This window comes from Aulonocara sp. 'chitande type north' Nkhata Bay, linkage group LG22 (genome assembly GCF_057382095.1).
Source record: "Aulonocara sp. 'chitande type north' Nkhata Bay isolate Kocher_YH1m ecotype deep benthic linkage group LG22, A_spYH_male_GT1.1, whole genome shotgun sequence".
Classification (NCBI taxonomy): Eukaryota; Metazoa; Chordata; class Actinopteri; order Cichliformes; family Cichlidae; genus Aulonocara; species Aulonocara sp. 'chitande type north' Nkhata Bay.
The window spans coordinates 17,724,760-17,741,418 of NC_141364.1; the positions used below are offsets into that span (position 1 = coordinate 17,724,760).

Genomic DNA, 16,659 nt, shown 5'->3' on the forward strand with positions numbered 1-16,659 from the left:
TTTCATTAAAAAAACCAGGACTTTCCCTCCCAGGTCTTGAGAACACAGCGAAGCGCTGCGTGGTGACTGTCGATCACGTAGGAAAGTATGCATTCGACAATAAGAAGTGCTTTTGTTACGGGTCAAGCGCAAGCCCGGCCTCTGGTGCAGTCATCATAAAATGATGCACTTCCTGACTGGCTGCATGGTTAACATTGTTGTGCTGTCGCTTTAGTGCATTCTCACATGCACATCCATCTCTTTTTTTCCTGCCAGCTGAGACGATTTACAGCGTCATGCAAGCTGGTTTGCCGTGGCTCTGTTGTCCACCCATCAGTAATGGCTATTGCCGCTCTGTCCTGATCCTGGCAGGAAGCGGGGATCTTAATCACACTTTAACTATAGCTAGCATTGTCTGAAGACACAGAAAAAGGCCACACACAGGTTTTCTTGTGACGCCCACACATACACAAGAACTACACACGGTTTTATGGCACAGACCCCCCCCCCCAGTAGAGGCAAGGCTTCATATTTCTGACAGTGACTGATCCATGAAACCTTTTCCCATACTGCTGCCCTCTGAATGTCACACAGATGTGACATCAAAGTATCTGTTTAAAGCTTTCAAAAAGCACTAATAAAAAGTCTTTTTGTCCAGTACCGTTGTTAAAATTAAAGCTAAAAAGCTTTTAATCTTTTTCACATTTTCCTAAAAATTGCTAATTTCTGTTGGTTCAGATTGGAAGAAGAGGACAAGAGCCAGACCACAGGATAGAGGTGGACTCGACCTGCCCGGCTGTCTCTCCTTCCTTCCCCCTTTCCTGCATGTTTGTCTGTCTTACTGTCAGGGCGACTCCCCACTGTCTGCTGTGGTTTTCTCCCCTCTTTGCCCTTGACGACTGAGTCATGTTTAAGCGCCAACATGAAAAGAATGAGGACTGGCTGGAGCTACCTTAAGTAAAATACTTGAACACATACCAAGATGATCAGATACTATAGTTTTGCTGCCATACGTGCAGAAACTGCACTTTTACATCTGTTCTGAGGACAAGAGCAAGCAAAAGAGAGGAGAATTGTAACAAAGAACAAGACAAGGGAAGAAAGAAAAAACAGATTAAATGACAACCACTCTTTCCTCTTTAGAGCCATATGCAGTGTGTCGGGTTGTTATTTCACAGCAGCCCCTTTCACTGAACCTTCATCGCAGAGCCAGGGGCTGCTCTGTGGTGCCAAACACAAAGGGAGGAGGTACTTAAGGTTCCAGCACAATAGACGATACTGAAAGTCATTCTTAATGACACCACAAATGGAGTCACAAAAGCACACTAAAGGCCGAGCAATGAGGCAGTGCCTTTGCATGACCAAAATAGATGTGCTGGAATGAGGAAAAAGATGGTTTCGGGCCATCGAGGGAGTTCACTGGAATGAGAGTTATTAATCCACCGAGCGGCATCTGAACTGCAACTGAGCACAGAAGATGAAACTGAAAAAAAGAAAAGAAAGAAAAGCTGCACTGGCAGGAATAAATGCTGAATTATCTACACTAATCAAAACATCCACTCTAATCTGGTGTCTTTAGGGCTAAATCAGCTTAAAGAGGCATCCTGGAAAACACAGCCAACGCCAATTACTGAGGGGACTCTCTCCCTCTCTTGCCCACATGGATCAAAGGCTGTGAACGGGGACATGTGGACAAAAGTACACACGTGCATGCACGTGTTCTCAGAAGCCCTTTGGCCATGGTGTGAGAGTGGCCAGATGTGCTGACAGGATCTCTGCAGTTGACCAAAACAGCAGCACAGAGCCTGTAAGGATCACTGCACAGGCAGTGGCTCTAAAAATGTAGAAAAGCTACTATAAAGACCCGCATTGAGGAATCTTTACAGTAACTGGTTTGGAACAAGTTTACTTTTGGGATGCAATTGAGAACCTCATTTCAGAAAATATACGCAGATGAGGCCCAACATATAGACCTTTTTTTTTTTTTAAAATGCAATGTTCTGCTGGGAAAATGTACCAAACTGGTGCTACAGACCAAGCACGCCATGCTACAGAAAGACTAGCCTTCCCAGAAGGACAATGCCTCATGCAAACTGCAAAAACGTCTCAACAAATACAAGAACGAGACCAAAGTGATGACTCAATGGCCAAACTCCACCAATTGCAGCGAAATAAGCGCACTCCACAGTTCCATCATGTCCCTGGCACCACACAGGACCAGGATAATCCCAGTGCCAGACACCACAGCAGGACCCGCAATGACCTGCGTCTATGCCTCAATGAGGTAGAGCAGTTTTGGCTCAATGAGGGGATCCCACACAAGACTAGGCAGGTGGTTTACGAAAGAAGAAAAGGCTATCAAGGTGATTACTGTATTTACTTTGTTCTTCTATTGTCGTAATCCTGTACTGCTGTACTTCTGTGAAGCACTTTGATGTACCTTGGTCTTTTTAAATGTGCTACAGAAATAAAATTGAAACTGATGTAATGTTCGGTAATAATAAATGAGACTTGAGACAAAAATCACGATAAGAAATTCGTCTCCATGGTAATATTTAAGCATTTATGTCATCAACACGAAGGCATAAACCACCTTTTAGCACAACAACATTTTTTCCTTCTTACGGTAAATTCTGCCTAATATCTTCTCTTTGATAAGTGTTTCTGTAATTTCACAACGGAAATTTAATAATTTTCTATCACATGAAAAACTGAGGCAGGGTAAGTGAGGAGGGGACGTGTATGCGGGTTGCTGAGTGTGGTTTTAGTTTGAGCAGAGCTCCTGCTCTTTGTCACAGTGACTCCAGAGTGGGAAAGGTCAGGGCTGGTTTGGTTAAGGTCAAACCTGTGGGCCTCACCCATATCACCAACATCCCCATGATTCCCACACTCAGGCTTACTTTGGCTGCAAGTATATGTGGAGGCAATAACAAAATCATCCCTGATTTACTAGGGGGGAATCCCTTCAGTCTTGTTTGGAAAGATCATTTCCTTCTAACTAACTCACCCTGGACCTTTCCATCACATGTTTTCCACTGCTTGGCTTGGCTGGCCTGGTTGCCATTGTGATGGTCCTCAATATCATTTAGCCACTCCTCCAAAGACGATCTCATCCTGGTGGACGCTCACCCAAACTGTCGTGACAGGTGGACTCGAATGTAGTCTGTTTGTTCTGCAGACTGAAAAAGCAGCCGAATAGCTCGCCCAGTTATTCATTAAGTACTTCACAATTAAAATATCTGCAGAACATGTGTGCCTCTTTTACGTGTGCAACCCTATCTGCCTCAAATAGAAGTGAAATTAGTAGCAAACACTGCATGGTGTGTGCACCAGATACCACAAAACACATTGTTGTGACAAAGACTCCTCCTTTGATTCATCTGTGATTCATTTCAAAAGTCTTATTCTGGGATGAAAGAAAGTCGATTTTTCAACCTCCCATATGTTCCTCCCCCATCCTCACAATTTGGATGTCAACAGTTTGCAATGAACAGAAGCACCTGATTAAAGTGACTCTTATGCTAAAACAATTAATAACCCTTCCACTCAAGCAATTTCAGCAGGCGGCATTGGTTCTTCCTGTTACTATGTAACTTTACTGCATGACAGCTCTGTAGTTGTGTTAGGAGAAAAAAGTAAATAAAAGGTCATCTGCGGGAAATCTGCAAAGTGGAGACATTCAGAAATATATATTTTCCTTTTTTCTTTGATCTCCAAGCAACTGTGCAGTCCAAGCTGTTGTGTAACAGCCTCGGTCTGGATGTCTGCACAGCTCAGCTGAAACTGGCACAGCTGCTGATACAGTCCACCGCTTTTTCTATTTGTGCTGTGGTGCCACATCTTTCTTTAGTTTGGCCGATATTGGTATCTGATCGCAGTTTTCACAGGTGGGGAGAGCAGCTGGGTTGCCGGAGCTGTAAACGCCCAGCACGCTCAGACACAACCTTGGATCTATTTATTTAAACTTTCAGCCCTTTGCCAAAAAGGGGTCTCTTGTCACTGTTGAAAGTTTAGTCTGTGTGCAGGCCACTGGCATAGTCTACAAAAACAACTGCAGCCCCCCCCCCCCGCCACCACCACCCTCCCCAAAAAACAGCCCTTTAAAAACAGGAATGTGCTTTGCTTGGATAGACGCAGATTGTGTCTGCCATGGTGTAAGTGCAGGTACAGTTTCAATATAATTCAACATGCATGTCCTCGTTTGAGCCCCGCTTGTAATCCAGTGTACACAAATCATTAAAGACCTTCATCACGATTATTAGAGTCATTACTGTAGTGTGGAAAATTAGTAGCTGTGCACCACTACCTGCAAGACGGCGCTGAAGCCTGTCAGCTCTCAAAGCTTTTCAGCACATTAAAAGCCTTCATGTGCAGTTCCTGTTATACTCCAGAGACAGCTTGGATAGATTCAGTCCAATGTTGTGTCGACCAACAGGGGTCAGTTAATATTTCTGTTAATTTATGGGGAACTTATTACACTCATTTTCAACTCCACATTTTACATTCTTAGACTCTGTTAGAGTAATTTTGTGTGATTCATAGCGCACTGCTCTTCGGCGCAGCCCAGGCGGTTTTAGCTCCTTTGTCTTCTTTTAGAGCAGAGGTGTCAAACTTGAGGCCCAGGGGCCAGAATTGGCCCAACAAAGACCCCAAAGCTTTGGAAAATGTGAAGGAGGGCATAACTTTTGAACGATTACTTGCATTTTCAGGAGTTTTACATCATTTCCTACTGATAAGGACTTCTCATGTTGCCTTTCATACATGACCAAATAAACCGTTAAATGACAGAAAAGTTCCAGTTTTTTTCCCCCCCCACCATCTACTAAAGATTTCTTAAAAACATAAAAAAGGTCATTTTCTGCTAACTAACAAAAATTGCCCAATCTGGGCAAAGAGTTGTGCTTCTAGATTTCTTTCATTTACTACCAGCAACAGATGGTTACAACACACTGTTGTAAAAGCAGTTCTTTTTCTTATATAAGATGTGTCTGGGATTAAATGTGCAGTTAAACTTCTAAACAGTGACAGAACAGGGAGGTTTCACTGGCTCACTTAAGAATAAAGTGGGCTGTATGTAGCCCACAATGTAAAACGAGTTTGGCTGACCACAAATGGAACACTGAAGGAAGACAGAGCTGTGTGCTGAGATGATCATAGCAGGACGACCTCCTTTCTTTTGCATTTGGAGCAGTCTGAAGCCTGAGCTTGGGAACTATATGCCAAGATTATTTGAAACTTTTGCTATATTGCAACCATACAACTAATGACAAAGAATAGTGAAAAGCATATGAATAGATCCACTTTAATAGAAGAAAAATAAATAGAAGCTGGTGAAATGCTGACATCAGTGTAAGGAGTGGTCCCCTCTTAGGCTTATCTATATCTTAATTTGCATTGTTTTGAGACAGAATATGAATGGGCAGTTAGTACTTCTGCAGTTTCCCTAGATAAGCGCACCATAAACATCTGACAATATGTCAGACGTGCTGGAACACTGTAGGAGTTACTGACGTATTAAACTGGAAAGCAAAAGCTGAGAAAACAAGAGGGTACAGGAGTCGCTGTATGCATTGCCCCCAAAATGAGATCCCAATTTAGAGTCATTAGTTGGCAACACAACAAACTGCTCACACACTGGAGAGAAGCAGAACAACTCCACATACAGAACTCCTCCAACTCTTATCTTCTCATGTGTCCTATTCTCTCCCCCCCCCACTTGTTTGCCTCTATTCTTTGCGCATGGCAAGTATTTAAGAGTCTACCCTGCCAGACAACGACAGCAATCAAAATCACCTTCTGTAAACTCAAAAACGGACATCAAAGATATCTCAGTTCACTCCACAATGTTAACAATTATCTTCTCTTTGCTATGATTAAATACAAGCACCCTGTAATGAGAGGCTACTTGGACAAAAACCACAAAGTGTAACCCTGTACTCTGCAGGTGAAGTTTTACCACTTTATAAAAAAAAAAAAAAAAAAAAAGCTGCCATCAGCACCTACGGGCGGTAACTGGTACCATCAGCATCACCACAAAACTGTGGCACGTGCTGAAGCAGTTTTACCAACAATGGAAATGTAAGCCTGGCAGGGGAGTATCAGGTAGATGAAAGAGACATGGGCACATTCAAAATACCCACTGTTGAATGGAGCAACACTGAAAAGGTACATGCCCATACACAAGCACAGACAGATGACCAGTCACGTGTTGGAAGGGAGGGTCTGTCTGAGCAATGAAGTACAAAGATTGAGTTATTAATCATAAACCCTTTAGACCAAAACAACATTGGTATGTCAGGGCACCATTTAATGTTTTTCCCCTCCCTAAAGCTTTCAAAGTTTTTCATTATAAACTGCATCTATGAAACAGCTACACATACCATCCAGTGCTGTAACTTTTTTAATTCTATAATTAAGATTTTATTTTCATGTCTAGATCAATATGAAAGCCACGGCTGGTTGAGGTTAAACACAATCCCCCTGCTGTGACTGGATGGTGAGTCACACTGTTTTAATGAGTGTGTGAAGCCTTTCCTTTCATCTGAGCAGACAGAGAAGTAATGTGGCGACACCACTGATGACCCGCACTAACAGGCTGGTACTGACTGATACAGTCCACACACACTTTCCCATGCCACTACACTGGTCACAGGGGCATCTTCTCTCAGGCACAAGGTACTCACACTATCATAAACACACAACTCTTTGTCCAGCACTTAACAATAGACTATACAAAGACCAGTGTTACAATTTCATTTGTGAAAAGTCGAGTGATGTAAATTTCAACATCAGACACTGAATGCGGGGAAGGCTCGGTGCAAAGGTAGAGGTATGTTCTAGTCTGGTATGAGCACAAATGCACTTCTTCATAGGAGACTCCAGGTAGTTTAGAAAGTAGAACAACTACATGGTCATGACATCCACATCGCCAAGAGAATCCCAGCGACGGGGCCCATTTACACTTTCCATTCTCCTGCGTGTGAACGGCAACGGATGACAAAAGTGACATCATACCCGTTGGCACGAGTTGCTCTTTGCCGTTTTTTCGCCCAGTTGTGCATCTCTAAATTTTTCCAACAGATGAGCTTAAGCCAAGACTGTCAGCATGTCCACCTGTGCAGGTATTTCTATTACACAGGCACTCCCAGATTCCCCATGGAGGGAGATTTCTGCAACTTTGAGACAAAAGCGCCTTAAAAGCAAGTATAAATGGATGAAGCGTCATCACTGGTGTCCAAAGCAACCACTGCAGCGAGCATAAATGAGCCATAAGGATGCTCTGACTGTTTCAACATCAGTCACAACAATGCAAATTCCTCTAAACCACATCAGCAGTTCACCACCACAATAGCACTAAATACGCCCCCTCCCACAATAAGAGCAGCCAAATCTCTATCAGCAAAGACTCCTCTGTCCTTCTGGTGTTTGAGGGAATTTCCCCTTTGTATTAAATGCTCTGGAAGAAGCCAGCAAGGGGGAATATTCATGAGAATCAAATGCATCACCAGAGGAATATAGACACTGAGATAAGCAGCAGGACAGTGAGAAGTAATGCACGACGTGTCAGCTAAACCACAAGGACACAAGTTATGGCTTTCAGGTGTTACACTTACGCGACCTGACTGGTCGAATCAGCCTTTATTTTTAAGTCAAACATTACTGCAGGATGACTTATGAGCCAACTTACAGTTAGTTGGTTTTGGTCTGGCCATTTAATCTCTCGAGGCGGTGACTCACACTCCGATTGGGCCTCTCAAATATCTCAACCTGGTTTCTTGCTGGAAATCTGTGGATATCTTTTTGTTTTTTGAACCACTGGTTGACAATTAAAACAAAACCCTGGAGTGAACCCGTTCATTACACAACCGAGCGAGGGACATTCCAAGGAGGATTGTGGGTATGAATAGTGAATGGTAATAGATTCATTTGTATGCTCGATGACTGGCTGGCAGCAGTCGAGACCCTCTCCAAAGTTGGGATCAGCGAGAGAGTGCGCGAGAGAGACTAGGAGTTGGTTCCCATTCAGAGTGCCGTGGTGTTGTGTTTGAACAAATACATCAGCACATGCACACACACAAACTGAGAGAGCCCGGTAAGGAGTCTCTCTTTTCATGCAGATCTTTTGTCTCTCAGTAATGTCTGGTATGCCGGGATACAGGCCTTTGCTCAATGACCTGATTTCTATGGGACTGCCGAGACACTGGTCTGTGTGCGTGTGTGTATTTTTCGTGTGCGCGCGAGTGTGTTTTCATATGCCTGCGAGGGCTTCCTCTGGATCAGGCACAGGACTTACCAAGGCAGACAGAGGCAGACTGAAACTTATCCAGCCAATAAGAGAGCCGGAAACACAAAAGCACATATACAGACACACACAGAAGGCCTGGCATGAAGTAAACAAAAAGCCCTCATAATTGGACCAGGAAATATTCAGGGGGGGAAACTTGATTCTAGTCAGCACCATAATTGCAGCCCAAGACACAGTTAATGCAACAGTTGATAGTTTGGTAGGTTTACCAGTTGGAAGACATTTGGAAAGAAATATTTAAACTAGTATTAAAGACGTAATCTGCGGGGGATAAAGAGGCGAAGGAAATCGCACAGTGTAGATCAGCTTACCTTGTCTCTGTATGAAGATCCTGAGGAGCGGGTGAGCGGTTGACACCGCCTTGACGAAGTTGTCGTCGTTGTTGATCGGGAGCAGGTCGCCGTGAACGTCGGCGTAACCAATCATCACCTCCATGTTGGCGATGCGGTGGATATGCAGGATGAGTTTGTAGAACTCCTCAAACTTGCCGGGCTTGACCCGATCCACCGAGAACCGGCGAAACTCTGCCCCATACTGAGAAGAAAAAAAAAAAAAAAAAAAAAGGAATAATCAAAAGAGGAGCTGTGAGAGGGACAACCAAACAGGATGAGGAAACTGGGATTCTGACTGTTCCACATAAAAGTCACAGGGTGGAAGTTCACCGAGCATGTGGTTGTGACCTTAAGTAACATAAAGCACCAAGAAAGGAAGGTTTTTTTTCCTGAAGCAGTAAACAAACTGAACAGCTGTGATTCTCTGCAACTTTAAATACCGCAAGAGGAGCGTAACTTTCCAAACAACTGGATTACACAACATGAAACCTTCAGGAAATATAGAACAAAAATACTTTCAGTAGGAGTTAGCTGACGACTGATATCTCTGTGCTAAAGCTACAACTAAAACTGCTTACATCAGCAATCTGAAGGTGTGAAAATCCCTCTACAGTCACCTGTAAATCTCAGCCCGAGTCTTGTTTATATAACGTGTACAAAAAGCTAATAAAGCTCTCCCTGTTCCCCTTTTCTCAGGGTTTTATGCTAAGCTATGGTGTCTGCAGCTTTGTATGAAACTGACAAATCTCAAAGTTTTGTTATCAAGCTTCTGGCAAAGAAATGAATGAGTGTATTTGCCAGAATGCATAAACAATACAGTGATTAATAACTCAGATACTTAAAACTTCTTAATCATGAGAATAAGGTTACTTTCAGCTTCTCTCTTATTAACCAGGGGTCACCATAGCAGGCAGCTGTGCAACTTTGATTTATCTTTTTAATATCAGAGGCCTGTCTTGTAAATAGTAGATTAACTGGTTCCTGTCTTTTCTATGCTTTTTCTACCCAAGTGCTTTCTAACATACATAAGTGCCTTGAGGGAATGTATAAATAACACCAAATTGAATTAACACACATTGACACTCCGCTGCATGTGTTGGGGTTCGGTATCTTGCCCAATGATATTTTGTTATGGATTGAACCCTCACAGTGATGATTCATTGGTCGGTGAATTACTCTTTGAAAGAATATCAAAACTTAACAACTGTTTTTTTCAAAGATCCAATGTTGATGGGTTTATTGTAACTTTTTTCATTGGTGCAGATGCTTTTAAACTGTTGTCATTTGTGTTGCCTTTTGTAATTGATTTCACTCTTTAGGCTTAAACAACTACACTTCAAGGATAATGTCCTAGGAATCACTCCTAAGACCTCTGAATAAAGCAATATTCATTCTGTGTCTCTAAATTTGCAGTACTTTGAGCGCATTACAACATGAAGACTCCAGATAATCTCAAAGGACTCAGATGATGTAGCCAACAGAAAAATAAATACAAAAGCTGCAAACTTCTAACTCTCAGTGGTCCCCATCTTGCATACATAGTGGATTGGAAGAGAAGAACCAATTTTTGTCACTAAGAGAAAGTTCCAGGGGAAAGATGCACTCCTCAGAAGGAATTATGCATAATTTCCAAAACAAACTAGGAAAAAAGGAGAAAAGTCAGCACCAGACTTCACACTGAATTTGGATGAAATGAATTTGATTAAAATAAATCACCAAACAGCAGCATTGGTATAAAAAAAAAAAAAAAAAAAAAAAAAAAAATCCATCCCATTCACCTTATTTGTACCGTTTTAATGACTATTCTATGCCTTGTATATAAAACTAAACTACACTCCGGAGAGTCAACATTCACAGAGGTCTAGATACTTACCCTAAAACATTTGCAGGACCTAGCTCAAGTAGCTTTTCAGATTTGAAAACAAGACAAAAGTAAACCCACCTCAACTTCATCAAAATACTTGGAGGGAAAAAAAAAAGAGAAAAAAAAAAGAAGAAACGAACAACATTAGGGTCATGAAAGTTTGCACAATTGCTATAAGAGGTCTTTCTTTTCCCCAGAATATTTTCAGCCACATCTGAGATGGTCAGCTGTGAAGCATCTGAAGCGCCAACATGGAAGGACCCACAAGTACATTTGCAGCCCCTCACTTCACGCGTGTTGATGTTCACAATTCTGAGACATCATCTCAGTCTTTATACAAAGCCAGGCTGACATTTACTAGATGGCCTTCATATACTGAGCACACCAGTCTTCTAGTTTACTTATCTGCAAGAAGCTGAATGAGCACATTCCCTAAAACCCAGTCCCTTTACATCTGTGCCTGCTGTTGGGATCTTCCTACACTGGCTAAAATTATAACCGGATAAGATGCATCGGGGTCTGGGTGGTTCTCCATCTCAGCTAAATCATTTCCTGGGGGAAACGCTGTAGCTTTACGTGCGACTCTGCACATCAAGATCGTATCACCGAGAAAACAAATTTCAGCCGCGCACTGCCTGAAAACACCAGGAAATGGAAAGCAGGTCCCTATACAATAGCAGAATTCAGGTAGCTATGCATGACAGTAGCAGGCAGCCACTCCTCCCACCCACTATTTATACACAAAAGCACAGACTTGAACAACTGGGCTTCAGCTTTTCCTGGGTAGGCCACTGTATCGCCAACGAGAGCGTGCCTGAGGGTCACGACAAGGTCATCATGTGACTGAGACAAGCACACAAAGGCGCGACTGAGGCGCTGAAGCACGGTACAATAATCTACAACAACAGACAGCAGCAGTGGCAGCACCGGGGTCTGAATCAGAGTAGTAATTTGTAGACTAAGGCGCTGTTTGTTACTGTAATCATCAGCTCACAGCTGAGGGAAGCTGACAGCAGAGGAGAAGAGTGGGGAGATGATCAGGGAGCAGGAGGAGGAGGGAGAAGAGGAAAACTGCTGACATAGGAGAGCAGCAGAATACTGACTGGAAAGAAGAAGAGGAGCTGGGGGGGGATACATTAACCAGCTCTGTAATTAGAAGATGACACATAAATTTAAGCGGCGGTGTGTGAGGAGACTTAGGGGGATACCGGGTGTAATTTGTTGCCAGGCTGACTCAAGGCAGCGGGAAAGGCAAATGTGTGAGGCTGCATTTTGAAAACCTGCCACCCACCTTCAGCTCATAAACCTCAGCCCATATTACAATGACACAACAAGCAGACAAGCAGGTTCGTCAGAGTGAAGTAGGTGCTGTTAGCGTCGAGGAAAGTGAATCCGAGGCGCGCATATACTGTAATCAACTCTGAAAGACATCATACGCTACGCTCCACATCATAATTATACTTGTGCGTATCACTATCCTCTGAACGCGACTGCTCTCTTAGTGCAGCACGTGATCAGTCTGAAAAAAGAAATCTGTTTGAACCAGCAGAACCCGGCCCTCAGGTATGAGCAAGTCTGAACATGGCGCGATTAATCACGGGCCTCAGTGCTAAACCTCGACTCTTAGAGCACACCACTACAAACATGACATCACTTGCTCCGCTGGCCTACTGCTGCAGAGTGACGTCCGACAGGCTGAAACATGTCTGGAGCGTTTTAACTGACACACTGAAGAAAATGGAAGATAACCGACTTCTTGTCTCTGGCCAACGCTGGCTCTTTTCTTACCTAATATTCGGTAAGTCGGGGAAACTCACCTCAGAAACTGCCTACAGGCTCCCAGGATTTTAAAAGACGACTAAGTATTTAATAAAGGAGAACCACAGGACCCCACTCCACTCAACCCCCTACATCTCCTAAAACACTCTGATAAGAGCTTGATGTGAGTGAAACCAGCAAATCCTGGCTGAGGCCTCAGTGACAGGCAGCCAGACACCTCCAGTGTTAGCCCTGATAAGCTTATCACAGAAACAGATTCCTCTCGAAGGAAAAAACAAAACAAAACAAAACAAAACACATGAAACAGTAAGAACCAGTCACACAACAGCAATCAATCACATATGTAACACTCTTGACACTTCTGGAAATCTGAATGTACCTCAGCATTTCTGCAGCGTCTTCATAACAGACATTTTTCTCTAGAGCCTTATTTGGCATACGATTATTAAAAAGGGAGTGCACCTAAAGGCCATGTTTGCTTCTGCTTAACAAATGAATTATTTAGACTTTTTTTGGTTTAAAGAAAGTAATCGCATAACAAAAATGAATGCGCAAATGTTCAACTGCACCCAAAGACACTCAAAAGCTACTTTTGGGGGCTTCCTTATTCACAAAAAGGTCACCACAGCGACCAGTTGCACGCGTTTGACTTGGGAGATTTTGTGTCCCTCGGTTGCAACCAAAGAAGCGTCTCCTTCTGCAATCGAAGCGGCATCTTTCTCCTATCAGAGTTTGTTTCAAGTCACACAAAAACCACGTACTGAGAGAGAACTCCATGTTTAATAAAGCGGCTGTAGGAACCAACAGTAACTGTTACAACTTTACATTAACTACGCAGAAGGAATGAAAACCTGTTTGTCACGGCACAAGTTTGCACAACTATATAAAAACAAAACAAAAGTGAATACGAGGATGATTCGAGTCGGTAAATAAGCCGTTTGGCTTTGGATATTACCATGAACCATAGTTGTTGTTATGGAAACATTTGTATCTAATGAGAAGGTAGGAAGTCCGTATACATTTTATTGTGTATTTTTTTGTTTTGTTGGCGTTTACATAAGAAGGTAAGTCTTGATGAGTGTTACACAATTTATGAGTCCCAAACCTCATCGATGGGTCTTGTTTATTTCTGTGTATTTCTTAAAAATGTAACAATTTTTACTCATTAAAGTAAAGTATTAGGTTACATTTACAGCACGCTTTTAGTGCCAGTGTTGGCAGTCTGGAAAATCTCATTTTACAGGAAAAAAAAACAAAAACAAGATAAAATGGTAAAATGGGCTGCATTTACGATAACTTTATCTTATTGGATAAAACAAACACTGACAAAGTTTAACTTTGAGGACATAATCTGCAGTTTGAAAATGGTGATAGATTGCATTACATATTACTGCAAAACTTTAAAACTGTAATAATATTGTAATGTGCCCTTAGTATTGTGAGGATATCATATTATTTACTACTAAATGATGAACTGAATTACGTGTAGCTGATCCTGCTCCTCTGTGCCTTCAGAGGCCCGGACTGTGGCAGAGCTATGTAACAGATAAGATTTCCCTTTACAGGTATTCAAATGTCCTCAACTGTCAGTGTGCTATTTCTCTCCAAATAATCAGCTTTTGTTTCATTAACACGCTTGATTTTTTCACTGAGGGAGATGAGGGAACATGAGGGACGGGGGTTAGAGCTCCCAACACACCCCAAACGGATCAAAACAAAACAAAACCTGACGAAGTAGAACAAAATGTGAAACCACTTAAAGTGACGTGACGGAGAGGGATGAGTCACATCTGATCCAAAAGTGGAAACGTGTGGCGTGGTGGCATGACGGTGTGCTGTGGTGACGCCGGTGGACCTGTCTGTTCTAGCCACAGAGCTCCTGGCGTGCCAGTCCCACCCACAAACAATCTGCGGCAGCCACGGAGTGACCACTCCTGTCTCTGTGGAACAAACCCTGCAGCAAAAGAAATGGCAAAACAACAAAAAGAACAAAAAACCCACCTACACACACAAACACTACTCGCCTTTTTGGCCGTTTTTGTGTGAGTACATGCGCACCCACCTGTCACCATCAGAGCATCTGTGCTCCATCTGTCCACCACCCCACTGAAACTGGGCGGCCAAAAGGTGGAAACAACTCAGGAGTGAATGAGTCACCTTCTGCACCACTTGCCCATCTCTCAATCTAACCCTCAGGTGTGAACACATGCGAATACTGCATTATCTCACAAATAAATCAGAAACACTGGATTAGAATGCAGGTCACCAGCAATCATTGTGGGGTTCACAAGTGATGAGTGTCAGCTGGTAGTTCTTCACAGAGCCCACACAAACAGTCACTTGTGTATCGAAAAAACAAAACAAAAATAAAACTCTTCCTCTGCAGTATAAACTAAAATAAGAGCCGCATAACTCATGTGGATGTATTGTGTACGTGTTGAGATGAAAAGCTTCATAAATCAGGGCACTCCATTGAGACATAACACTTGAAATCTTGGCAATCCACTTGATGTTTTTGTGTGTCCATTAGTCTGTCAGCGTTTAAAAAAATGATCCAAAACAAAGAGCTAGGCTGATACTGTGTAGCAAGAACACAAAAACTCAGTGCAACTAATGCAACGTCTGACTTTAACAGGTGGAAACTTTGTTGCTGTAGGAAATCTGGAGAGCTAGGTGCTTCAAAAACAACCCCATTACCCACCTACCCAGCCCCCCTCCATCAACCACCCACAGCAGCATCGGGAAAGAAAGAGTCAAATAAGCAAAATCTGGATAGGAAGTAAGAAGCAAACAATCACTGCAAATGAGAGAAACATCCAGAACCTGCAACTTTCCCCGCACAACTCACGGGGGAAAAGCGGAAATAGTTATGTGGCGTAGGCTGCACACCGTCCGACCAGCTCCGGCTCCGTGACGGGACAGCCATGTGAACATTTATCATGATTATTATTATTTTAATCCCCCCAAAATCCTATCCACCCACACCACCACCAAGCAGGGCTTTCAAGTTTCCACTCACCTTGCTTTTCACTTCCACAGCGTTGCAGTTAGGATTTCGCAGAGGTTGCGACTTATTAAAGCTCCGATTCATTTTTTTCCCGTTTGAAGGAAAAAAAAAAAAAGAAAAAAAGTTCAGTCGCCTTTGCCCACAGAGAGAGGGGCTCTGGTCCCGGGCTTTCTGCTCTAAAAAATTCTCCCTGTTCGCTTCTTCCACAGAACTTCGTGTTTCTTTCACCTCCCCGACTTCTTTTTTCTTTTCTCAGTGCGCTCCGACAGACATGAGGGAGGACTTCACGAGAGAGCAGGAGGTGTGCGACTCGCCGCGTTGACTTGAGGAGTGTGAGTTAAGTTTTGAAAATGACATCAGCCCTCTTTAAAAAAAACGGGATTCTGGGATGCATTCACGTACCGCACGAAATCCCCAACTCCCTCAGTCGGGATCTATTTGTATCCTTGCTGTAGTCAGTAAAGGCTGAGTAAATAACAGCTACTACTGATAATGGATTAAGGTTTAAAAATGTATGCTATCGCAAAACAAACAAACAAAACACACACACAAATATTTATAACAATAACAACTTGATATGTATTATGTCCTGTTAATAAAAATATATTAAATCAGCCGTGTTTAGTCGTCTTTTGATGCATATGAAGAAAAAAAATAATGAAACCAAAATATATATATATTTAAAAGTAAGCATTTAAAAATATAGATGTAAAAAGTAAGCAGACTTCCTCTAACCCCGCCTTCTCCAATTTATAGCCTAATATATTCAGGGTAAAAAAAAGTGGTCTTTCCGGTTAGTTCGTGCATTTCCAGAATCTGTGAAGGCAGCACTGAGCACGCTGGACCTCCGAGACACCAGAGGACGCGATTTTCTAAACATTTTTTAAAAAGGTCTGTAGCTAAATGATTGAATTCATTGATCCAAACAAGGTGGTGTAAACCCACAAACCCTGTGGTGTGGAACAAGTATCTTTTAATATAACCCCCCCAGTTCAGTTTGCAATCATTACCTCTGTAAGTGAAGGTGAAGTGTGAGCCACTGGGAACTCAAACACATAAAAACACCATAGTGTGAAGAAAACAGCCACATATCTTTATATTTAACCATCTGCTGTAGCCTGCTCAACTTTTCAGATACATAACAGGTGAAGATTTACTTGCATTTTTACATTGTCCTCATAATATGGAGTTAAATATGGCCTATGATGCCTTTAAGTCTTATTTTTGTGATCTTTTACAGACCACAAAACCATCTTTTTATCCAGGTTACACGGGATTTGTAATAAAACCTGCCACCCAACTTGGGTGGTCAAGAGGAAGCTATTCTTCTGTCAGCAGAGAGCTTCAAAGTGCACCAGGTAAACATCTCTAATTGCCCCTGGAACGTGATAAT

General features: G+C 42.6%; 1 protein-coding gene across 1 annotated transcript in view; it reads right to left on the bottom strand.

Annotated features, from left to right (window-relative positions):
• pard6gb (par-6 family cell polarity regulator gamma b) overlaps positions 1–15,637 on the bottom strand; it is a 36,482-nt gene extending 20,845 nt beyond the window's left edge. The window contains exons 1-2 of the mRNA XM_086280298.1: positions 15,279–15,637; positions 8,596–8,818 (exon numbers count right to left, since the gene is read on the bottom strand). Coding sequence (XP_086136424.1) covers positions 8,596–8,818; positions 15,279–15,350 — 295 coding nt within the window. The 5' untranslated portion in view covers positions 15,351–15,637. The remainder of the gene's footprint in view (positions 1–8,595; positions 8,819–15,278) is intronic.
• Positions 15,638–16,659: the final 1,022 nt, after the last annotated feature.